This window comes from Ostrinia furnacalis, unplaced genomic scaffold (genome assembly GCF_004193835.3).
Source record: "Ostrinia furnacalis isolate ACB-3 unplaced genomic scaffold, ASM419383v2 OfSCF7173, whole genome shotgun sequence".
NCBI lineage: Eukaryota > Metazoa > Arthropoda > Insecta > Lepidoptera > Crambidae > Ostrinia > Ostrinia furnacalis.
In genome coordinates, this window is record NW_021137412.1 from 783077 (window position 1) to 810397 (window position 27321).

Sequence of the window (27321 nt, forward strand, 5' to 3'; positions counted from 1 at the left end):
CTGTACTAATTAAGTTTACCTCGAAAATAAAAATACCATGATTATTATATTTCGACATTTTGTCATTCAGTGTATGTATTTGTTTAAAGATATTTTATTTATGTTAAGTGCCATAATTTAATGAATTAACAATTGATAAAATATTATTGTAATGCATAACCATGTACACCAATTAAAAATATGTAAAACAAATTGTTGTTTCCTTTCCACCAATTTTTATGTTTAGTTTTTTTTTCCTTTAAATTAAATAAAACAAACCTATAGGTTAAAGAGGATATTAATAAATAACAAACACTAATTTTACTGACACTTTATTTATTAATCAAACGTATTTAATTTCTACATGAATTCTACACTAATAACTATAAGCCACATTGACTTGCATAGACACTCTTTTTTACTACTTATACTTAATAAAATCTATTTTTTTTAAATACATTTTATCTTTTTTTTAATATTTAACATTTATTAAAATCATGTCAATCTACAGACAGCGCTTCTAATAAAAACAACGTAAGGTACATATTATTAATACTGCAAATTAATATTGATAAAAATTGTCAATCGTAGACAAACTAGGTCTCACCTAGGTAACCAGAATGTAGACTGAGGGTTTTCTAAAAATACAATAAGTGAAAAAAAATTATATCAATTAATTTTCTGGGTAGGTGTCACATTTCAAATCTCTATGATTGTATTAGCAGTAGTGTATGTGACTGTGAAACATCAATGTGTAAAAAACGTCCGTGATTTAGTGACGTGGGCCAGCGGTTCAAGCAAACATTGCAGCACATTAAGTAAGTTTCATTTCATGTAAGACTTGTTTAGCCACATAAATTGATAAATATACATCAAAATCTAAGTGAACCAGCTGCAAATCCAAGTGCTACTAGGTAACTGAGTGATGTGGACCCATATCGTTACATAATTTTATAATTAAGTAGGTATACCTATCTCTGCTACTAACATTGACAATAATTGAGATAGAGAAGAAAGCACTTACAATAATTAATAACACCATTCAACTGTAAACATAACAACTGCGTAAAATTCACAGCAAAGCAGGTGGAACGCGAATTTTCCCCATATTTCCCCTTGTAAATTTTAGATCATGAAAAAGCATCTATATTACTAAATTACTATCACTCACATTGACTTTAGCATTAAAAGTTATAAAGTTGAACTAGGTAGACAGTTACATCAAAAACTTGAAGTTGAAACGCAGTGACGTCGATTCGCTGGCACCATCAATGTGCGATAGCTCTCGCGATGCCCGATGTTCCATTAAAAAGGTTCCAAATATTATCATTGCCAATTTTACATTAGCTCTGAACAATAAAGTACACCTTCATTCATCAATAAATAGAAAGTGTCATTGAAGGCGGAACGCGCTGGTTTCAACAACACGAGCTCTTTTTGTTGCTCCAATGAAGAGATTAAATGCTTTTCTACCACTAACACCGACATTAGCATTAAATATAGACTTATCAATTACATCAATAAATAGAAAACGCCGGGCGCTGCGTGAGCGAAGTGCGTCTTGAGCAAGCGGAGCGTGGTGGGTCCCGGGCGCTCGCTGGTCGTGCCATAGATGAACGGCGGTTTCTCTCGTTGTTCCTTCGCACTATGTTGTCTTCCTCGTCCAGCAAGACCTGGGGCTTGCGACGAGGAGACAGGGCTCGAGGGGTGCGCGGTGTCCTAGGTGCCCGCGCAGAACGGCAGCGCGACAAAGGACGATCGTCGTTCCATTCTTCTGTCACGTAGTAGTGCTCCTGTGTGGAAGTTGTAAAGTTATAGAATTTGTTTAAAATGATTTTTAATTAGTAGATTTTAGGTTAAGTCGCAGTTTTGATATTAACATGTGATTTTTAGAATTTTTCTTTACAACTTTATCAAGATTTTGGATAAAAGTTTTGTAACTTTCTTGTGGAACGAAGACTGAAATAAAAGTTCAGCTAATCGCTGCTAATCGTAACGCCTTCTATCTCGGTTGTCATTAGTAGGTAAAGTGCAGTAGTTAAAAATAATTAATTCATAAACAGTCAATTAATTAAATAAATAGTTATAACAGAACTATGATTCCTATTATCTAAGAATAATGTTCTCAAAGTTCGTACATATTCAAATCTACTACACAAAATAATGATTGACTGTAACTTAGAGCTCGACCAATGAGTACGAGTACCTACCATCGATAAGATTATTTTAATATGTGCGAACTCTTTAATAAAAATAAAATGTAACTTACCTCAAATCCAATTTCGCTTGTAGACTAGGTAAAGGCGTGTAAGTGCAGAGTGTCAGTAACCTATGTTTTACAATACTTAGGCTGGTGTATTACACTAAGAACACGATTCCAACTTAAACTTATAATAATATAATTTTAAGTTTGAATTAAGTTTTCAGTGCAGTTTCAGGCCTACATTTTTATGAGTGACAAAAGCTGTGAAAAAGATTGCCACCATAGTCTCTTTGTCCTAAATAAGTACTTTAAAAGCCAAGTTGGTCTGTTGCATCTTGCTACAAGGTTTTTTTTTACTCTGCTGTGTATAATTAATGTACATACAAAAACAGTATCGAAATAAAACAAAATACCGGTGTTAAGTTATATTAAATGATTACTCAATTACATATACGACAATTTGCGTTCACAAAAGTCTACAAAGTAAACGAATTCAAAGATTTTCGAATAACGTCCTACTTTAACCAGCAGGTAATATTAGTTGAATATTTCGTGGAATGAAGAAACATAATAAGAGAAAATAATTATACAGGTCACAATTACATATTATAGGACATTCATATTATTTTAATCACACCTAGTACGTATTTAGATTAAAATACACTTCTAAATCCAATATTCTCGTTCTAGAATCGATTAACGGACATTAATATGCGAACTTACACAATAATTTTATTCCAAAAATACATATCAAATGCAGCAAAACATATGAAAATTTCAACGTAGCCATTGCAAGTAAGTTTAGTGACTTAAAAGCATTAACAACGAACGCGCTATCTAAACCTAACATTCTTAGATATAATAATCGTAGTTACATATAAAACATTTATCACTAAGTATAACTTATTTTAAAACTGGTCAGTCAATCACGAGCCCGCACCGTTCTCTCCACAGCAACATTACAAAAGCTTACGATACAAAGTAATTTCCAATCTATTTGCGTAAAAAAGCTAAACTTCAAGGAATCTCCTGCTTCAAATGAAATAGCTATTACCTAGTTACTTCAAGCAATCGACTGGTTGACTATCTACTTTGCTGTGTCAAGAACTCTGTCCAATACCTTCAAACATTCCAAATTAATTAAACTGATAAACTAACTGAAAAGAAGAAAAAAGAACAAAGAAGCTTTTTAATAATGTAACAATAATAGACATACAATATAATAAGACGTAACTATTACCTCTATAAATACCAATAAATATTATAACAAAACACGCAAGTGCTATAGTGCTTCTACAATAAAAAGTTTCCAAAGAATTGATGAATGGCTATTGCAAACGTGAGAACACTGATGCTACATGTGAACTATTAATATCATTAGGTAAATCAGAAGGTACGAAAACTTCCTTATTATGGTAGGTTATGTATGAATGATATAACTTCTGTTAGATACAATGTATTGGCACTCATGATAGCTTTAGCTCCTAATAACCGAAACCAAGTAACGTGTCACAAATCATGGTTTCAATGTACGTAAACTAATTTTATTCTAGGTCCTAACACATTGAATTAACAATTGATTCGATCAAAATCATTTTTAAATTACAAACAAACATTTCACAAAATATTGTCTACAAGGATATGCTAAATCATTGACATTGATAAAAACGACATGGACATTCATTCCTAAACAAGCTTCCTATAGATCACTCAAACTGGGTACATACATCAAATGTATCGATAACCGAGATATAAAAAATAAAATACAAAAGTTGGACTCTTGATTATAAAAGTTAGTACGAGTAGTAACCCTGGAATAAAATCCAAAAATCTTCGAGCGCATCTTCTTAACACGGCTGCTGGTTCAGATTCTCATCGGACTTCGGTGGCTGCGGTGGTGGTAGTGGACTCTACGGTAAAACAAAAACATACTGTAATAACACATCAAAATGTATAAATTCCTGAACAACAAAGTCAAGTAAATTAGCAATCAAAACCGAAAAACAAAACCAAAATGAAATTGTTAGTGAAGTCAACACAAAATCAAATGACCAAAAACTTCCACCTGCTCTAATTTACCTACTCAATAAAAAGTGTACAAATATTGTGGCTGAAACAAAAAAAAATGGTGATTAGGAATGTGATAAGAGCGGCGCGTAAGTGATGAAGACCTTCACCAAAACAAAAGAATGCGAAAACGGAAAAGAACCACAACGAAAAAAGGCCCAACACACAAGAGTGGAGGAAGGGGCCTCACCTCCTGCCGGGAGTGCGCTCGCGCATCGGGCACGGGCGACTGGCCGATCTGCTTGATGTACTCTTTGTCGTCAAATATTTTGATGTCTCCGCCGCCTGGTTTGTGCTTTACATTGTCCAAGGAGCCCACTTTACTTTGAGCTTTGAATTCCAATTTTTGGTTTTCAATCTGTCCGGGAGAGTCAATGTGCATATAATATACGTACTGCTGGCAATAAAAATATCTATAGTAATTTGGCTCTATTGATGTGTGATTTTAACAAATCAAGAGAAAAACTTGATTTCATTTAGATATGGAATGAAATAAAATATGTAATTTTACATATCATCAGAACCAAATTATCTACGTCATTAGCATACACTGAGGCATATAATCCTAATGGTATAAATAAATATAATAAAAGTAAATATTATATTCAATTTCATATTACTATAATGTATGTATAAAATATTATGTAAAATGTGTAGTGCGTCGCAGGTAAAATGCTCCATGGTAAGTACCTATCTGGTGAGCTTGCTCCATCAAAAGGTTATGCATACATAGTTAATCAATATTGATTTTCATAGCGTGCATGTCGACCATATTCGTGTGAATCGTGTATGTAAGAATATCATAACGTTTGTAACCAGCTACTTATGTAAGCCCTTTGTATTTCAATGCTGATATCTTTGTGGCATTCCTTTGTGTCGAATTGGTATTTGATTATAAACAATAATGTGATTGAATGTACTAATTCATGATACATTGTTTCATGTGTGGTCTAATTCATTCCGGACGTTTGTGTTCCAATGTAGTTTTCGTGGAAATGTAAACATTGTCATCAAGCCGTTCAGCGTGCCAGTACAGCCGCAACACGTAACATTCGAAATCTTATAATCATTGACACTCTAATTTGTTTGACACGGCATCATTTTCCTTGGGAAAATGTACCAAACTGACCTTATTCCATAAGGCATGGAAAGCAAAGTGTTTATGTGATGCCCTCCACCTTGGCAACGCCCATTTTACCAACTAAAAACAACATGGACGTTTTATGACTCCTCATTAGCGACAGACCGTTACGCAAACCTGAGAAGTCGTACATAATCACAATCGCTTAACTCTACAACAGTTTTATATATTTTAACCATAGTGCATTTGTGATATTATATTGGACACAACAAAAAGTGGACATTTAAAAATCTAGTTTTTTACTCACTGCTCTGGTTCCGTTCTTTGCCACTGTTGACTAAGGAATAATAGCAATTATACAGTAATCATGAAGTAATAGAACCTGCACTACTATCTTACTAAATAGGATTCTCTACATTTTACTTAAATCATCTTTACGAGATCTAAACTTTTTACTTTGCATTGAGTGCGTATGTGATTTTATTTAACACTATCGAAATACCCTATGCAAACGGCTCACAACTGTGTATTTTTTTCTATGCTGAAGCTTATTGTTCTAAATACGATTCTGGTTGAATACTCACAGATATTGAGTAAAGTTATAGAAAATATCCTAGGCTAGTACCTTGATTAGTAAAATTCAATTCTGATATTATAGATTTAGATTTTAAGTTACCTTAATAGCGCCGCCGCCTGGCTTGTGGGTGATGTTGACCGTAGATGCTACTTTCGGTTTAGCTTTATCCTTGAAATCCAATTTCACAGTTTCGATCTTCTTATCACCGCCCCCGGGTTTGTATGCAGCGTTCTGCAGGGAACCTATTTTCGACTTCGCATTCCATTCCAGCTTGGTGGTTGTGATCTGGAAACGTTCGAATATTATTTTCAGAATGAAATGAAATTGACACGCGCTGTATCTTTAATGCATTCTCGGAAAGTATGCGTCGATACTGAAAGTTTTTTCACTGGAATTAATTTTGTTACATACGAGCACCTAAGTAGGTTTAGCGTACTTAAATAGATAGGTGAAGCTCAAACTTTGATTTTATAATTGAAATTGTGTAGGAGTAGAGATAGGTATGTGTGTAGTCCGTTATGAAAATCAAAGTGTTGAAGCTCAAAGTTCAGAGAACATAATTAATTTATTTAATTTATACCTACATCTAATGTTTCTCATACATAGGTATTACCTTCTTAGCCCCACCACTTGGAGCATAAGCTTCGTTTTTAGCTGCAATCTTCGGTGTAACATTGTTGAAGTCAATTTTCCTATTCTCAATCTTGACTTTTCCACCGCCAGGTTTGTATGTGGCGTTCTCCAGAGAACCGATCTTTGACTTCACAGCTTTGATGTTAGGAGATGGAGCACTGCCAACTTGTACCTTATTCATAGGTACCTCTGTAAAATTGTTCATTGGTTTAATATTGATTCAATAGTGAAGTATCGTCAAAATATTACAGAGTTATCTAATACTAAGATTTCTGTGATTTCTACATAAAAATAAAAACATATATGAATGATGAGAGTACTTTTCTTCTCTGTGGGCAATGGATTTTCTGGTGTCTTGGCAGTCGCACTCTTGCTCGAAGACCGAGAGAGACTCTGTTTCAGGCTGTTACTGGACTTCTCTTTCATGGGCAACTTGCTTGGGATTTTCTTGTTAGGCGAACCCGGAGAACCATTGACATCCTAAAACAATTATTTTCATTTGGAAAAATACTCGAAAGAAAATGAGTTTTGAATAATTCAAAACTCTTTACTTAAACCAAATTATAGAAAATGAAGAAAGAAAAGAAATTTATTTTAATAAAATAAATGTACTCACATTTCCTTGTGTCGATTCATCCACACCACTGTCATTGTCTCCGTCTGAAAAAGTAAACAAATCGTTATAAAATATACAAAATAAGTTAATATTTTAAAAGATAAATTACATAAATTGATACGAATAGGGATCGGCTCATTAAGTAATTCCATAATCTAAATTGTTACCTTTCGGGCGAGCTTTAGGAGCCGAAGCCACTTTACGTGGAGTAGATTTCTTGGAATCTGCAGGAGTGATCGAAGTATTTAGCTCATTGGGCTTCTTTTGCACTGGCATGGGGGGCTTTGCCTCCAAATTTGGGGATTTCGGAGCAGTTTTGCTTGGAGTAACAGCAGGTTTTATATCTTTTCCAGAATCACCCAATGGTTTCATTTCAGTTTTTGGTGTTTTAGGACGTTGAGGTTCCGGCGTTACGCTTTGAGATTTGTTTGACAACGGACTTTGTGATACCTGTTTAGGTTCTGGTGATTCTTCGCTTCTGGTCAAGGAAGGAGAACGGTCAGACATGTCAACTTTGTTTTGATTTTGGTTATTGATGGTACCATTTTTAACGGGAGTTGAGGTGTTTTGCAGAATAACATCGTCGTCGTCGTCCAATTTTTTCTTTATTGTAGGGAGAGAACCAATAAAGGATTCAGTCATTTTCGAATCTGATAGACGAGATTCTGGTCGGTCAGAAATATCTTTACCGACTTCATGAGATGTTTCTGATCGGAGGCTTTCTTGAGAACCGGGGACATGTTCCTTACTTTCTATCTTTCCCTCTTGAATGAAACCTAGTGCCGGGCTCTTGCTTCCGAATTCTTCGTTTCGGCCTCCGAGCGCGGAGACCGACTTTCGCCGATCATCGTATGCTTTAAGAGGATTGGGTGCACCAGGAGCCGCTGCAATGCTATAGCTCCGGCCTTTAGGGATGCCAGCCATCTCAACGCCATTTTCTGAGTGCTTTGCATTTTGGTTGTCATTGTTTGTGAGGTTTTGGTTCTCCAGATTGGTTAACTTGTTTTGGTTTCCGTTTATGGGATCAATACCACGTAGAGAACCTTGTGATGGTTGTCTCGGTAGTTGGGCAGGTACAGGCCCTGTCACTCCGTTTTTAACAGATCCGTTATTAGGTTGCGCTGGTAGACGAACAGCGTCCGGAGTAGTAGCTCCAAACTGAGGAGGTTGTCTTGGACCAAATTGCAAGTTATTGGGTGGTGGAACCCTTTGAGGTGGTTGTCCTGAGGTCGGTGATTGTAAGGGTCTTGGACCCTGAGGTGCGATAGACTGGGGTCCAAATGGACGTAAGGGTGGCGGTCGTGCTTGGGGAGAGCCTGTTGGCCCTGGAGGAGATTGACCTCGCGGCGTCGGAGTACCAGGCCGTATACCGAACTGCGGCGGGGCAGTCACGGGTCCTCCTGGTTGAAACTGGGGTCTAGCCGGTGCCTGAGGACCTCCCGGTCGTGGTGGCAATTGGAATGATGATCTTGAATCGGCTCTAGCAAGAGGCGGTCGAGGAGCAGGTTGTGTCGGAGCGGGCAACTCTGAGCCAAGTGGAGTTGCACTCGGAGGTCGAGCTTCCACTGGAGCCTAACAAGGAAATAAAATATTAAAACGCCGAAAACATCTTTATTTCCTGTTCTAAGTATAAAGCCAAGATTTTAATTTAGATAAACAGTAACAGCGCTCCGTTATAAAAGTTTGACCCATTATGCAGCATTAGTAAACGAATAGCTTGGTACAAAGTTTTGTTTTTGTTAAACATGTCAAAATACACGATTTTCAATTTAGATTCAGTGGTGGGAATTCCAAAGATATCAATACTCAAATCATATTGCAAACCGAACTCCGCAAATATTTTCAATATTAGCAAATCCACAAAATAGGAGTGATTGAACACGATAAACCGGTGGGCGGCGACAAGCGTGCTGTCACGACCCGCACTCGACCCGGACCAAAACAATCCGGGTTCTACTAAGAAGCACATTGATCTCTATTCACCATTTACGACTTTCCCAAGTCTTGAAGATAGATATATTTTTTTATGCAGAACAAGGTAGGTATTTTACCGCAATCGCACCTGATGTTAAGTGAGTTATTGTCTAGAATCTAGAGTCGAGTAGGGTCATGGAGGCAACAGTGACTCGGTCGGCTACAGTGGCTCAGTCATTTTTCGACCTGAAGGCATAGGAATATATATTTGTCTCTTTTACCGATTCAAAGGTCTTGGTACCCGAACACGTTTAAACCAGTTTGCTCGCCGGTCAAGTGCCGTGCGGAAGGGTGAGGGAATGTTTTTTGTTTTCGCGCCCACTAAATTACATTCTAAGGTGAGTTTCGATTGTTTTCATATCTTTGTTTGTTGCTATAGGTAATAGCCGTTATATTTATCGGATAGTAGGTCTTGTATCAATTGTCTTTAATCCGAATTTTGACTAATTTGTTTTACATCTTGGTTTTTTTGATCAAATATTTACAAAATGGCGTAGAAGTACACAGTGACTCAATTTTAATACTTTTGTAGTTTATAGGAATTCAATATTTTTCTAACTTTAAATCGAATTTTGTTTTTTTATTTACAGAATGCTACGGAAAAAAACCGACAGAAAAATAGGGAAGAAATAAATAACGAAGAGATTGAGATGACTTAAGATCTTATAGGTAGCAATAAAAGTACTAAGAGTCGTGTTGAATTGTTGATTATAATAAGAATAGCTTGTGCAGTTTTGTTATTATTTCTAATAAAAAACTACGCGGAATGGGCATTTTCTTTTCATATAAATACTGCCGTACCACGTTAATACTGTGTACCACGGTAGTGAGTCAGTGTGTACACCTAGTAGTCCACAGTGGCTCAATTATCATTTTTTTGTTTTAGGTTCCTACTTTGACATAAGTAGTAAATAATGTAGAATCATGAGTGCTCAGTTACAGTTCAATAGTGTATCTAAAATGTGAGCAAATTTTAGGCCAATATTAAAGCGATATCTATTTTTATTAAGCTTCGAAAAAAAAGTGAGTCACTGTTGCCTCCCTGACCCTAGATCAAAACAATTTTTTCGTAGTAGGACCTCGGTCTTGAAATATTTCAATGAAACCAAATTAGAAAATTATAAGAGAAATCATGTGGGTAGGTGTAACATAAGCTTTGTAAAACGCCTAGTCTATAGGTAAGACGAGCTTTTAAAAAGCCGCGTGGGCAACTCAGCCCACGCCTGTTTTAAAAGAGCTTACTTACGCATCAGCAGACATTATTTTTATAACCCACTTAATCCGTACTTTTTTCTAAGTACTGAATTACTGATCATTGTTGTTATTTTTCAGCTGTATTGTATTCCATATTGCATTTAATTTAGCTCTAACTCAAGTTCGGCTATTCACTGAATCGGTACATATACTCTTTGCTATGTTGCTTACTTCAAAATTTACAGTTTAATAAAATAACATCTAGGCAAAGTGATATTAGTACATTTAGCTTTCTCAGACCAATCTAGATTTATTTATTGATCCAATAAGACACATCAGCAACGTGCATAATATATTGGATTTGAAAACTACATTTCTGATATGAATTTCAAGATTTGGTCAATTCAATATCTTTGTTCAAATCTTTGGGTTTTGTCCCCAAAAACTGGTAATTGGTGCACAGTGCTTCCGTGTTCGCCTGTGTGTGCATCGCAGATACTGCCTGTCACGAACTCGGCCACTGGGTCAACAAGCTATTGCCGGATAAAAAATATGGGCCCTCCAATACTGTGCTATGAACTTACAATTGGTAAATAGCTACAGCTAGAGACTGGGGACATGAGTGACACATTTTTACGTCTCCAAGATATTTAATAATACCCTAATACGCGTCATTGTAAAGATTTAACAATTTATTATTATTCAAAACCATTTAGGAACAGTTACTTTCATAATAGGTACCTACTTAATAATCCCTACTAAAGTGAACATGAAAAGTTTCAAAGCAACATTATGTGCATCTTTGATAGGAAGTACCCCATTTTTTAATAACAATATATTTTTATTTTTTCTTTATTAAGGAAACAAACAGCATATTATGGTATGCTGCAGCTGTAATGGGTGAAGACTCATAATTTGGTTGCGAATCTTTAGCTTTATCATTGGATTTAGATTTACTTACATTTCAATAAAATATACCACTTCTACGTAAGTATACTATGATTAGATAATAGATTTCATTTAAAATCATATTGACCTTCATTGTGGCTGTAAAACTAATAGGTATGAAGTTAGTATTTCCACTGAATTGTTATAAAGCATACGCTTTATAGCTGTATCCTACGTAATTTTTCAGTTTCACAATAATAACGTAAGTATGATTTAACGAATCTTGTTTTTGTATGAGCTAAGTCAGCATGTTTTTCCCCATGACGTACCTAGTCTAGCCACCTAGAATATTTTATCTAGCTCTACTATGTCAACCACGCAAATCAAACCTATGAAATACCTAATAAATCTAGTCATAAATGCCTAGACACAACACGCGGTAGACAGCCCTCGCGTGCGCCGCCATACAACTTACTGCGCTCGTCAAACCAAACTGACTTTACATCGGAGTACTGTAAAATCCGCGAAACCTACGTTTAACACTGGCGCGATATTGCATGGCTGCATATTTGTTTATGATAATACACTCGTCTAGTCTGTATCAATTTGATACTTATCGTTATTTAGCGTCTATAGATATTGATATCTAGAAATAGTACGCACACAACTTTGCGTAACATAAGCGTCTAGCACACATTCCACGTGGCAAGGCGATGCGTTTGCGGCGTTTTATATTGTTTCCATTTAAGTAAATTGACAGGCGTCGTCTCTCATCGAAAACATGTTACGTTCATTAAATTAAGCACTCACGCTTAGAGCTGTTATTTTTATGGAAAAAATAATGTCACCCTTGCGTTACGCCGTATTCACGTCACTTGCGTGCAAAAATGTTTAATAAAGCACACACAAAATAAAATAGTAACGGACAATAACATCTAGGAAAATCTAGAAAAAATTGCTGAAATCAAATCACAAAAAGTTTTATAATTCGTTGGGAATAAAGCAAATAACTGCTGATGTTTGTGCCCCTTAAGCAATTTGGTGAAGTTGCGCCGAACTAATTTGGCTTTATTTATTGGTCGTAGCAGCCAACAGCCTGACGTAACTCCTAATTCCCCAACTTCAGCTTGTAATTTTTAGCTGCTCCTAATGGCTGGAACATTAAACTTATCGCGATGAGCAAGTGTGCCAATTGATTACTTAATTAATAGCCCAAAGCGTCTGGAAGGCGGTTTTCGTTTATAGTAAACGTATTTTTCGGCGTACTGTATCGTTAACTATTCTTTCGCACCTTTTCTAAGCCGCGAACCAACAATGAGTGAGCGAAATTGCGTTCTTTCAATCAAAACGCTGAGTAAAAGCTGAATTTACCGCAAGGAGGCTATTACTGCGACAATGAGGTCTAAACAAACATCAACTAAGTTTTTGCGCTGCGTTTATTAACTTGTGTTGTAGACAGACTCGCACATCTATTGCAAACACAATGTGTTATATTTGTATGTCCTAAAATTCGTTGTAAGTACACAGATTGAGGTGCAAGGTGCATTTTGGCTCGGTGTTCTCGCAATCACGAGTCTTACCCGGTTCGCGCTGTTAGCTTCCATACTTCTAGCTATAAAACCTGTATATCTTCAAACAGTAAACAGAGGATTGTATGTCATAATTCTTCGCTCGACGAGGCGATCGCTTATTTGCGATGTCTCCTTGAAACTATAAAAGACAGTAAATTTTTTATTAGCCACGACATTTTATCGTAAAACTACTCGCTTTCGTGTGGTGTCTTGCTGACGCTTCGGCGGCTGTAATGCGAACTTTTTCACACTTAGTGGCCATTATGTGGTTACGGGTCTAATACAATAAATCTAAGATTTATACAATAGGTGCTATTTACAACTAGTTCAATTGATCCGCCTAACGACAGTTGAACTAAAGCACGCGCATACGATTACATTGGTTTTATTGATTGTACTTTAAGTTGGAGAAAACTAAGTACATTTTCTGTAGGAAGCTGTAAAGCGTACATCTACATCAAACTAACACACATGAAAAGATGACCATGAAATAAAAAACATATGTAATGGATAATTATGTAAGAAACGTAAGATCACACGCACTTTACATTTCAAAATTTTAAATAGTCTTCTTTATTTCACCAATTTGGATTTACGATGATGATTCAAAATACGTTAAGCTCTAATCTCTAAAAGTGCATCACAAACAAAGCTGAGTCATCTGAAGGCATTATTTACATTTTCCAACGAGAATTTTAAAGTACATGAGTCAATTTACTGTCGTTGCAAGTAACCAAAATTAGTTTTTCTGTAAATGTGTACATGACTCACGTCTTAAGATGACGTGAATGTGTAAGTACTATTAAAGTGCGTAAGTTTAACCACGTATGCCCGAAGTGTAGAAATGACACATCATTTCTGGACTAATTGAAATCAGTCGACGTAAGTAAATGACGAAACTACAATTATTCAATAGTAATTTTTCATTGGTGCTAATGATAAATAATGCTCACTTCCTTTCCAAAGATAGGTATGGTATAAGCGTTGAGCACGAGCAGTTATACCCGGGATCATTATCGTGTTATTAAGTAAATATTGTTTATTTTTATTATTTTTGTGATAATTCATGTGATATTATCATAATTGAAAAAAAAAACCTTTTATCATGAAATTAAATTAACAACCCTTTTACCTATAAACAAAGCATCAGCATCTCTACAAGCTCAAGACGTAAACTCAAACCGTGTTCCGTCATTTTTTGCAAAAATAGTCATTGGGGGGTTATGTGTCATGTGCACTATGTATCAGAAGTTTTACCTACACAAAATTTATTATTCACTTTACGCTGTTTCGTATCATTATAATCATCATCAGATACTTACACACACAGTTGTAAGAACACTCACGTTCATTCATTTTTTACACAATAAGGCTGGGTTGCACCATCTTACTTTAACTTTGACAAACGTCAAAAATCTGTCAAACTTCATACAAAAAGCACCGGTTATCGTCGTAGTTACCGGTAAAGTTAGGTGGTGCAACTCAGCCTAAGGCTCGGTTGCACCATCTTACTTTAACTTTGACAAACGTCAAAAATCTGTCAAACTCCATACAAAACACACCGGTTTTCGTCATAGTTACTGTTAAGAGCCATTTCACAAAAATATTCCGCGCGAATTTAGGTAAAAGCTGTCAACGCAACGTCAAAAGAGTAAAAAGAACGCTGAAATGGACAAAAAAATCTTGAGCCGTGACCGTATTAAGACTTGATTTAAGTTATTAATTTTAAGGTAGAATGAGGTATTCAAACTTGATTAATTAATTTAAATTTTTAATAGAGTTTATTAAGTCTTTTATATTTCGATTCATAATGAAACACGAATAGGTATAATATGTAAAATATATATTAAGTACTGCCCCCTTACAGCTCCATCATCGGACCCTGGATACGAATAATGAAACACGAATAGGTATAATGTAAAATATATTAAGTACAAAATAAAGACAGTCACATAGTGAAAAAAAAATCTGCCCCCTTACAGCTCCATCATCGGACCCTGGATACGAAATATTCGTCAAGGCGAATCACACAAGCCCAAACTCCATAGGGTTCTATTGTTTTGTTACGGAGGTGGCCATTGCATCTTCTCCAGATCCATTATCAGACAGAGCTAAGAAATAAATAAATAAATATTATTATAAGTAAACAAATAACTAAAATAATTCATCTTACTATCTTACTTTTTACTAGTGTTACTAATATTATAAATATAAAGGCACTGGGTCTCTATCAGAAGGAACTCTACTCTAGGGGTGGAATCTCCATAGGCGTGGGTTAACGGGCAGTCACTTTTCCTACAATTTAACGTTCCACCAAACTCAATACGCTATCAAAGATAACCTCGCAGCCGCCTGCTCTCACTTGACATGACACAACAACTGATTGACAGTTATCTTTTTCTGCGCATCAGTCGGGTGTTACGTTTAGGAATCACAAACCTTCCGCTCTACAGATTTACAGATAACATAATATTAAGATTGGTACTATTAATCGTCAATAATAATTTGCAGCATCTGTGTCCGGCGCCGACAAATACGAAAGTTTGTGTGGATGTCTGGATGTTTGTTACACTTTCACGCAAAAACTACTGAACAGATTTTGATGAAACTTTACAGTACAGTACAGCAGTACTAGGCAGTCTGTGTTCAACTATCACTCGTGTCGGACGTTCCTATCGCAAGACCTTTGGTTCACTCAGTTCCGATACGACTCTAGTGCTGTGTGTAATTATTTTCGTGAATACACTGAGTTTATTAATTTCTACGAGTGGATTTCATTTTGCCTGAGACCTACGCCATGAACCCTGAACCAGAAGACCCTGTCGCCAGCGACAGCGACGCTCATCCATCCCTGGCGTCGACCAGAATAACAATGTATAGGCTATAATTTATGACGATCTGTGACAAACTAAATTTCAAGCGGGTGAAGCCGCGGGCAATACTACATATTTCATACTAGCTTTTTGCCCGCGACTTCTTCTGCGATGAAGTGGAAAATGGTTCTAATAGAATTAAAATATTCTAAGAAAATTAATTTTGTTAAATGATTATATTTTTTGATATAAAATCTACACATCATTATGTTTAAATATTTGAATACTTACAAAATTATGAGATCTTTCTAAAACAAAATTAAAACACTACACCTGCCGCAGATTTCTTTGTAAACAATGTTTTTTTGTTTTTCCTTCAGGTGCTAAAATCACCAGGCTATTGTGTGCGCATACTCTGGAGTATTCCACATACAACTGGTCGTCGGAGAAGCATAGATTTCCATTAAGTCTACTCCCGCTACCATATGGAACTCCGCTAAAACTCGTGAGGGCGCCAACACTTGCTTTTGTATCGAAAATTAGTATGAGCAGCTGCGCACGCGGTTGCCCGTTGCAGGCTCTATGCAACCACACTATTTTAAACCGTGGTCCCTAAGCATGAGATGGGAAACTGCACTCTCTTGAATTCTCTTGAATTTGATGGTGTTAGGGGAATCCTAGGAATGAATACAGACTTTCCAATGGAATCTCCTCATCAATATTGCGAAATTGCGAGTTGCAATGCAATGTTACGTTTTCACTTGTTATTTTATTGTAATCTGACCTTGATTTTTCAAACACGTGTCAAAATAAAAAAAATAATTTAAATCAAAAGTACTAAGGAATATTTCATTGATATCAACTTAGAAACAAGCACAGATCACAGAAACTAAAGGGAAATGTGACAAGGGACAAATTGGAACATATTGCTTGTGAAAGCAATGATGACAGTAGCGACGTCATTATGTAAACAGTTTATATTGCTTGCATAGTACTAAAGATTATTCGAACGTTGAATACTGATACCGCAATGGATAATGAGCACATAATTTGATTTCTTTGTGTGTGTGAATTTCTAATACGACACTGAGTTTCGAACTCAGCGCATTACTTAGCATCTCTCTATATTTCTATGGAACCAAGTTATCTCCAAAATAACATTCCACACCTTTTTAACCTAGTCAGGTAATAATTTTAATAAAATACGAAGCACGTCATCTATCAATAGGATATATGTATATTTTAGAAGTTAATAAATTATGCATAAAATATAAACACTTTAGAAGTTTAGTTAAATCGTAGAATTTCTGAAAAACAAGTACTAAAATCGTACTGAAAAAAAAAGTATTAATATGTTATCTAATTTATTTATTAAACGTCGAATTTTATCAAAGATTTTGGACTAAAGTTTTTGAAAATATTTTATAGCCTACATAGAAAAAAATTAGGATTCTAAATCGTGAAAGAAATTTTTTTCGGAGCCTATTGCCTCCAAACAAACAAACAAACAATTAAATCTTTCCTCTTTTATTAGTATAGATTTAACAACAAAACAAAACGCTTCTTTTTCTTCTTCACGAAACAAAACTCAAAGCGGATAAATAAATAAACAAATCTTTGGACAATTTCACAGCGCCATCTAGTCCAAAAGTAGGCAACCAATATGCTTGTGTTAAGGGTGCTAGCATAATGGATATACTTTTTTATAATTTATTTATTAAATTAAATACATGGTACCTACATATTATACATAGTTACACCCAGATCCGTCAAAGAAATTAAAATTCATCATTTCAATTTCTGCTCGGCCGGCCGACTCGAAACAGCCTCTCGGCATAGTATCAAATGTATTTGGTCGCCGTACAAATCACCGCTTTACGACACGAACGCACGTAAACGTCACGGCGGGAAAAATGACACAGGTCTTGCCTCGACGGGCGCTCGCGCCATACTAATCGATGTCGGCTTGCGCATTGTAATTTATACTGATATTCACATCAATATTTTGACAAAGTGGTTACTAATATTTAAACAATAACTGTAGAAATTAATTTTACAATGAATATTCTTTATTTTGGGATACTTTTATTGCAGTTTATGCTGTGTTTTTAAACAAAAAACCACGATCAAAATGTGACGTTAATCTTCAAATTTGCCAAATTATTTTTAGATTTTACTCAATAATGGTAATGAAATTCAAGAATCTATTTCATTAATGGACTACAAGAATATATGTCCGATGATTACTATATATTTTTAAGCTTATTATATGAGCATAAATAATAGATACAGGACTTTGAAAATGAGTCTGCGGCCATTTTTTCGTAAAATGGTTGTGGGAGATGGGGCACTGTGAATTAAGCAAAAGAGTTTTAGTAAATCCGTTTCATTAATGGTCAACAACAAGGATTGACCTATCTTTCGCAGTTATTAAATAATCTCTGGGTGTTGCTTAAGATAGTAATTCATGCTTCCAAAATCTTAGAAATTCGCAGGAAAATGTAAAATGGCTCTTAAAGTTACGTGGTGCAACTCAGCCTTAGTAGTGTAAAGACATACTGCCAAAACACTACTTACTAAAAATGTTTTTTGAAAATGAAACTCATAATAAACCTACTTGTGGAACCTGGTCAGACTTTACCGAATTCTTCAAAACAGCTCGCGCTGAAAACTGAAACTTCCTGCGTCATAAGATGATTTCTTCTTGTTTTCAAATAAAAATAACAATTACTAATTTGAACATTCCAAATTGTATCTGTTTTTGACACACTTTTGAGTATTTTAATCCCGTCATATTATTAATAAGTCGTCATGAAAGAATGGTTTTGCGATTGCGTGCGCTATTAAGAATTCAATCAATCGCAAACTAAAAGCTTGCAATATTTTTAAACAAAGCCCTATTCTATTGTATTTATACCTACTAAAGTAACTATTCATTAGTATGTTAATGCTACAAATTAACTGAGCCAGGTGACATACTTATTATGAATTCATTTTGATGAATTCGACCTTTGACTATTTAGTCCCATTTCAAATTTAGCAGAGGAAAATGTGTGAAAAAATTCTTCAGGCATAAATGAACACCGTCATTTACCAACTAGGACTCGGTAATTGGTTAAATTAAAAGTTAAGCAGCAAAAACATTAATAGAAAAGTAATATAACGTGCATTCACTCTACGTACTCGTACTTTACGTCATACAAATGTAATACGTTGTTATCGATACCAAATATTTCTCTGTTTTATAGTCGCAAAATAAAGTGTTCGAGGCGAAAATCTTTGAAAGATTCGGATAGCTGCCAACTACAATGAACGCACGTTTTTACCACGTGTTGGGAAATTGTGAGAGGATTGTTAGTTAGACATCCAGACACTCTAGGGTTGCCTGATCATTAATATGTATAACGAAGAATCTGTGTTAGGACATAAAAGTATGCCTCCACTTTTTGATACCTCCTTTGCTATCCTGTGCTAAAGTGACACACAGTACACATCTTAAAACGTAATAACGAATAAGAAAACATAACTTACCTACATTAATAACTTAATAGAGGGCGGAAAAATATAGAAAATTAATACATGACTGTCCTCCTTTTGCTTATCATCTGGCAACCCTAACCACACCTAGAGCCCCTTGGGAGGGCCTGACCTTCGCGGTCGCGATTATGCTTTCATGCCTAATCTACCTTTATGATTTGACCTGCTGAAGGGATAACATGAAAACATTCGATGTGATTATGTGCTAATGTTAGCTTTACGATCTTCGACCATAAACTCTTGGGTATTATTTAACTCAAATTAAGAGCATGTTAGCAAGAAAATTGCCATTGAAAAATTATGATTGTTCAGAAAGTGTTCTACTTTCAGCATTTATTTATAAGCACAAATAATTCAGTTCTATTTTAGTTTTTGTCGTATAGCAAGGACCAATAGAAATAGATATTTCACAATTAAAATTACTCGAATAACAGACCTTGAGTTTTTTTTTTGTTTACTGTTGTGTTGCTTGCTAGATATAATTCAGCCATTTCAATATTATAAAGAAGCATCAAAACTTGATATTATGATTTCTGTTATGAACTATGATTTTCTTTTCTGTGTCACAATGTGCAATCTAAAATTGACTATTGATTTTTCATTAAATACCTTTAATACATTTCGTATAACGTGGTATAACTTACAAGATTGATTACATAACTAGTAGTGCGTACGAAATGCATTACGGACGCAAACGAAACTAAATTAACGTCAGATCTTTATGTTATGATAAGAAAATTATACGTTAACAACAGTCCAAGAACATTTGAACTAAGTTCTTGTTCCGAAAATCGACTAATAATGACACATTAATTGCAAGCCTAGGTAAGTATATCTATTTATTTTATTGAAATGATTGATGATATTCTATGCCAAGAATTATCAGGTCATGATTAAATTTTATGTCGTACAAACATTAATGATTTGTATGTATAAATGAATTATTTTCTTAGGCCCGGTTAGTGAATTGAGATTTCCAGCTCTTGAGTATGCTTGAATCTTAATTTTTACTCAAGGCTTAATAAATTATGCAAAGTTCATACTTGATTAGAAGATGAGCTTGCTCAAACCAAAAATCTTAATTCACAAACAGGCCTTAATTAATTAATTAATTAGGGAGACATTTTACTAAGTACATAAGTAAGAATCCAAGTAAGTAGTTTGTCTATCTGGGCTTCTAGGTCTAGTCCTATTTTACTAATTAATGCTTTTCTCTTCAGAAAAAAGTTGCGAAAATATTCTGTTAAGTGTGTGTTAAAATATGATTGACAGCAAAGTTAACTGACTTCTGAAGTCAATGAACGCGTAGATCATAGAAAAAAAAGGATTTTGCATTGCGTGACTATCATGAGGTTATCGAAAAATACCTTGATTTGTCCCCAATGGGTTTATTGACATCAATTTTACTACATGATAGGAAGGTACAAAAACGTTTACCAAAAGACACTAAAATGTAATTATTCATCCAAAAAAACCCGCATGTACTTAGAAAGTGAGTAAGTGTTGTAAGTAAATGCAAATTGTAAATGCTTATCTGTTAACACATGACTGTCTTACGATCCTAATCGCCTGATCGCAGCTTAAACTATTAAAAACGGTTTTCCTCTTTTAACACTCCGTTAAAGGAGGAAAAGATAATTGCTTGACAACTGAATGAGATGACGTAGATTCACTTGATCATTCTCCCGGCCAAGTTTGATACCTATTCCTAATAAAAAATGGTATTACGTGATTGGTAGCAATTCTCTTACGTAGAATAGATTTAGTGTAATAACGGGTAATTTGTTCCATTGTCAATAAATAGTACTGTAATTACTTGATTGGTATTGGGTAAATTGAAAAGGTTGAAACGGTCGTCTGTCCGATGTCCTGTTTGACGTAATGTTCTACCGTTTATCTGATCATATGATTGATTCATGCACATAATATTATGTACCTAACTGTATGATTGATTCTTATACATAAGTAACTATTGATAATGCAACAATCATCTGCGCAAACGCAAATTCACGGCTCTTGAACATTTTCCACATTAGTATGCATGGCTTTTTTACATTTCACTGAAAGTAGTCGAAAAAGTTGACCAAAGACCTAGGGGAGTTGTTTTATTAACTGGCGGCTCGCCCTGGCTTTATATGCATAATATGAATTCGTACACAAACTTTCCTCGTGAATCAGTCTTTTAGTGAAACCCATATTGAAATCCCTACGGTAATTTTGGATTTCTGTGAAACCAGGAATACCAATGTGACTAGATTATTAAGCAGTGATTAGATTATTTAAATGAATTCAGTTAGAAAAGATATTTTCTGAAGGCACGAAAAACTTTCTACCAGACATTGCCCTGTTTCATGACAATGAAAAGTTCCAGTCTCATTTGGGAAGAAAACTCACTGAAACCTAACCTGATTTTCCGAATCACATTCACCGTCTACGTGTTCGGTTTTCTGATGTCTTGAACACGTTACAGTCTCGCAAGTCGCCGACTGGCGTCACTCGATCTCGCGTCAGTGGTCCGCTATGACGCGGGGCGTGATAGAGAGTTCTTTTGCCAAATGTGACTCACCCTCGATATAAAACCGCAGAGCGAGCCACGCAGTACACATTCCGCACCAGTCCGCCGTGCAAGCACATTATATATAAATCAATCGTCAATGTTTATAAACGGAGTCGAAGTTATCAGTTCCCGTTTGGAAAATATAAGTTTAATACAAAGTGAGTGTTGTGCAAGTGTTTAGTTTAACCGCTATTATAAATTTTATTACTTCCAAGTGAATCATAGATTTTCTAAGCGGAAATAAGAATTATCTAATATTTATTTACTTTTAGATTGACGTTACCGTTCAAAACTAATCATTTCTGTCCAAATACTTATCTATTAGTATTGAATTAACATGTGGTAGTTAATAACATAATTTGTATCTTTCTAGGAAACATGCAGCCTAAATCGGAAAGACCGCCAGTGTGCCCGAAGGGTCAGCTACCCCTTCTGCACCTGACACCATCAGGCAACGCTCAGAAGAAGTCGGATGGCAGTCCGAAGCCCGGAACTGACAACCCCTGCCTACTGAAGCCGCAGCACGAAATCCCGCCAACCCCGCCCCCGCAGACCAACCCCCAGCCCCTCGAATTTTTCCCGCAAAGAATAGGGTAGCTTCGACCCAAACAATCATCGAAATAGCGCTCAAATGGCAGATTGCCATTTTGTTGATACACGGGCTTCAATATAAAAATATGCCTCTGGATCTACGCAAATGTCGGAGCCGGGGGAAGTCTGGCCAAATTACTACATGCGTCAGCAGATTTTTGTGGATTTGCCTGTTATTTGCTCACCTTTTGTTTTATCGGTGAAGCGGACAAGTCTGAAGCTAGTTGACTGTAGGCATGTTTGAACAATGTGCCGCTCTCCAAGTGCAGAATAAGTGTAAACCAGGCCACTATTTATTGTGTTAAGGGTAGATCTAAGTACGCGGGTATTATGTTTAATGCGCTTAAGTGTTCCCATGAGCACGTTCAAGTTGTGGTGTTATCTCTCAAATACGTATCGAATGATAATAATTATAGTGTATGCTCAAGGTATTTGTTCTAGATTGATAAGAATTAATATTGTATAGGAATGGTATTCTATACTTTTTATGTCAATTGTGCTATGCATGCGAAATTAAATAGTGATATTAATTGTTTCTCAATGAATAAATAAGTATTTAAACTGTGTTTGTGATTCTATGAATATTTTCCTTCTATAAAGTTTAAAACCCTAACCGAAGAAACCCAACAAGTGTTGCCTCGATGACTAGATTCACACATATAACTGCTCATGACTACACAGAGCGATGCATATGTTGGCAAGCCTCTTTATCATTGCAATTACATAAATTATTATGAATATGATATAACGTACAACCCACTTATTTAATTAATGAGTCACTCTACATCAAACAAATGAAATAAATAGACAATATTTCAGTATAAATAGCTCTCCAAAATTATAATTAGCTATCGCCTCAATGTTAACATACGAACGAATTTTAAAGAAAATACGTTAAAACACAGGAAATGGGTCAATGATCTTGCAATGTTTTCCTTCATAAGACATTAACCTCGTAATTCAAATTTTATTAAAGTCCGATGTTTATTTGTTTTTCATATTTTATAAACAAAGCAGATAATATAAACTTTATCAAGGACATCGGTCAAATCAATATCACTTGAATAATTTAACATTGAATTGAATCGCTGAGGCACAGACGATGGCATATACAGCTTAATACTGTAGCATCTTATGTGGTTTGTCATAGGTGCCATTTTGCAATAAAAATGTATTGTCTGATGTGCTGCCAACTATGAATACTATGACGAACTCGTTTCAATGGTCATTAATTTCGTTCGTGTCCCCTTAAAATGACGGCTAGTAGTTTAGGTCAATTGTCCAAATTTTCCACGTCTGCCTTTTAAATAGATATCACGCACGTGTCCACTAGCTCTCAATCATGCGACTTTTATACGTATAGAAATGCGAAACACAGCTTTTACCTAAAAAAAATAGAGAGATGTGGGATGGGCATGTAATCTATAACACACACGCTAACAAAATAGACTAGAAGTTTAGGTAGGGTAGGTCTGTACCTACCAAGCTTTATCAAAATCTGAATCTTGGAATGATTTACATACATAAGCACTGAATTATATTCATAAGTGCCTAATTATTTCATCAGCGGGGATTTTCTCGTTTGAAAACCTTCAAACTCTGTTGATTTCTTGATGGAGATTACCATTTGCAAAAAACCCCTCAATCATACGTAGTTATTTATCTACATAATAATTATTTGGCTTTAGATATGTATGCCGTAGCTGATAACTAGTATTTTAACACTAAACTAGTAATATCGTGATAAATCATGGTTTTAGGATTAACACTTGTGCTAAGCATTATAATGAAGTGAAATTTTACAAGAAGGTAAGTAGTCATGAAGTTTTTACCAATTAAAGTGTAAGGTTGTACTGTAATAGTAATCAGTGATACATTATAGTAATAGTATCAGTTATAATCAGAAATACGGTAGATTAATAGTGTAAGGTAGTATGTAGTACCCTACCTATTAAGTGGTGCATAAAATGTGTTTCCGGATAATCGCTACTTACTGCATTGATGATGAACGTCATCATCTTAAGTTCAAGTACACATAGAGATAAGTGATATTACGTAATTGGCACCTACTTGTAAACAAGTATTGTTAAGTGCATGCACGTGAATATTTTAATAAGTTAAGTAGGTACATTATAACATAATCTACAGCTTGTTATCAAATTATATCTCATTGTGTTATAAATAACATAATATGTATACCTGTAATATTTTCGTATCAATCGAATCATTATTATTTTCCCATTCCAATCTCATAACGAACTTCATTAATAATCTCGTTAGAGATAATCAAATAAAATTAGACCATTCAAATAAAAATTACATTTAATTTGAATCATTATAATTAAGTATTATTTCAACTGAGATGGAATCATTACAATGTATTATTTTGACAAAGATCTAATTTGTTTCCCACAGAAGATGCAATTGGCAAAAAATGAAACGAGACATTTGAACCTAAAACCATCAAGAATCCAGATATATGTGAGTCATTTTCTTATCTTTGTTCTTTGATAATTTAGCTTTCTTAATGGTATGTTATCCAAAAGTGGCCTAAAACCATTACCGTGTGGGTGTCGATACAGTTAAAGTGACACGATTGCAGTACCAGCCTGAGTCACAGCCAAATGTAGCTTCCTGCTTGCCATTAGACACAATGACATCCCACAAAGACTGTTCTAAAAAAGCAATCACGCGTTTTTTGGCAAACGGTTGTTTAAAATGGACTCTACATTTACTTTAACGAAGTTTTATTGGATAGGTATCGGAATACAATCATTTAACCTTTATGGAAAGATGTAATGACTTTTTGTACATCTGATTAGTGGTAAAAAATTGAAGATTTCGATGTAACACGATAAAGTATTGATATGCTTCGATAGCTGATTATAGTTAATAATGTCAATGTGTATCATTTAGTACCAAATAAATATTTTTTCTTTCTTTCTTTCTTTCTTTCTTTATTTAATGGTTAAAGTTTAAAAAAAATCATATAAAATAGATTTAATGAACTAATCATTAAATTATCTAAATCTAAAGTATTAATGTGATAAGTCAGTATATTGTACTTATTTAAGAAGCTGAAAATTGATAAAATCTTAGATGTTAGAGTACCGTTGTAAGCATAGATAGCAATGATCGATTTGCAAATTTTCATCAAGAAATTATCGAATAATCGTAATAATCACAATATTAGTGACCTTCAATATCTTAACATAATATTTGATTGTTGTTTTTTGCAAACCCTGATAACCTAGCACCATCTTCATTTAGCATTTTGTTTTAATAATATTAATATTAGCTAGCCTATCTTCTTGTGAACGTAAATTTAACTGAAATCATTACATGATCATTAAAATATTTAAGATATCCTAGTTTCAACTGTATATTTGTATCAGAAGAAGTGTCTTAGTAGTCTTCTACTAAATAAATAAATTCTTTTAATGCATAGTTGCATCTCAAACATACTTAATTAGCTGCTGTTAATAAGTGTCCATGTGTCTAAGAATTAGATGTCTTTAAGCGGATAGTTAAAATAAGTATACCTACTTAATTTTAGCACTCCATTGAAAGTGGCATCTCTATTCTTTATCATAGCTTACTGAATTGAGTATTTTATTAATATCTCAACCTTGTAGCATTTGTTAGAATTGATATCAGAAAGCCTCGTACGAGTATCTACTCGTAATTGTGTGTAGTTACAACCATTTCAAATTAATCATAGATAAATGATAAAATACTTCAGTACCGTAATGTAAGTCCTATCATATTTCGTAACTGCGTAATAGCGGAAAGATTACATAGATCAAAAACTATATCTAGGCAGGCACGAGTACTTGTACACGTAGACATTCAGGGTAACTTCCTAGATTCATTTTGATGGATTTTATCTACATAATAGTGAAGTATTCCGTCTATTTATATTTACTAATGATGACGTGGCCATTACATTTAGCTGTCTAATAAATAATTTAAGTGTCAATCGATACGTACAGTTGAACCAATAACTACAGTATTTGCCGACAGTGGCTACGGATGAACTAGTTACTGAAATATTCTTTGTGTTGAAGCTTGGGAAAGCTGAGGCGGTGCTGGTGTGTGTAGGTGGTAGGACTTACCTAGGGAGACAGGTGATAGAGTCGCTTGAATGATAATGGGATACTGGGCTTTAGGTAGACTGAAGGACGCACCCTCCGTTCGCCGGCAAAGCCTGATATGAAACGTGCGGCCTCTATCGGCGAATGAGGCATGTGAAGACCGTGAAAACATTTAGAAATGACGACTGTTAAAACATATATTTTTGAGATAACTTTATTGTAACCAACTAGATTTGCTGTTAGTGTTTTTATGACAACGAACCTCGACGAGTAACAAAAAACCCGAGCAAACAATGGGTTTAGTTTGGAAAATTTGAACAAATTTCCCCAAATGTTGACTATCGGAAAACCAACATATTGGGCATATATTTTCAATATCACATTATATTTTAATATTGAAGGAAAATGCTTGTGAATAAACATGTCTAAAAGTTCATAGCTCTGGCAAAGAGCGGGTCCTGCGCCCTGAAAATGATGCGCGCGCAACTTCCCTCGGACAATCCCTCGCGAGACTCTATCACACCTCACATCCGATTCCATTGAGGTAAACAAGCTGTCCGTCCTCTTCATCCCTTATACATCCGAGCGGGACATGACATGTTGACTTGCGTTCTGTGCGTTTCAGCTTCAGTAATACCACCCATGATTCATGCCATGGAAAAATACTCCAGAGCCTTCGTATAAACAAATCGAGCTAAACACGAGAACCAAAATTATTAAAGTGGCGTTACATAACATGAAAAACATATTATTTTACCTTGCTCAATAGTTTGAATCACTTATTAGATGAGCCGATCCCATAACGCGGAGGAAAATAGAGTTTTCTTGACGGTAACTACCTGCAACAACAAGGAAAAGCATATTAGAATACAAATTAGAAATTAAGTCGCGACGCCATTTCAAAATCACATTGTGACCTACAGAAAAACAGGTTTTGCTAAAATCT

At 35.1% G+C, this 27321-nt stretch overlaps 1 protein-coding gene across 6 annotated transcripts; it reads right to left on the reverse strand.

Moving 5' to 3' along the window:
- Nucleotides 1-369: 369 nt before the first annotated feature.
- On the reverse strand, nucleotides 370-26504 carry tau (microtubule-associated protein tau). Of its 6 annotated transcripts, none has more exons than XM_028319383.1 (10): nucleotides 26397-26504; nucleotides 12793-12922; nucleotides 7324-8728; nucleotides 7157-7200; nucleotides 6861-7020; nucleotides 6521-6729; nucleotides 6007-6192; nucleotides 5638-5667; nucleotides 5379-5450; nucleotides 370-1772 (listed from the first exon to the last, which is right to left on the reverse strand). In XM_028319383.1, the coding sequence occupies exons 2-10, from the start codon at nucleotides 12814-12816 to the stop codon at nucleotides 1497-1499; spliced, it is 2406 nt and encodes an 801-aa protein (XP_028175184.1). In that variant the 5' UTR covers nucleotides 12817-12922; nucleotides 26397-26504; the 3' UTR covers nucleotides 370-1496. The 6 variants fall into 6 exon arrangements, with proteins under 6 accessions (XP_028175184.1, XP_028175185.1, XP_028175186.1 ...); XM_028319386.1 differs by lacking the exons at nucleotides 370-1772; nucleotides 5379-5450 and adding exons at nucleotides 2595-4092; nucleotides 4440-4607; XM_028319384.1 differs by lacking the exon at nucleotides 5379-5450.
- Nucleotides 26505-27321: the final 817 nt, after the last annotated feature.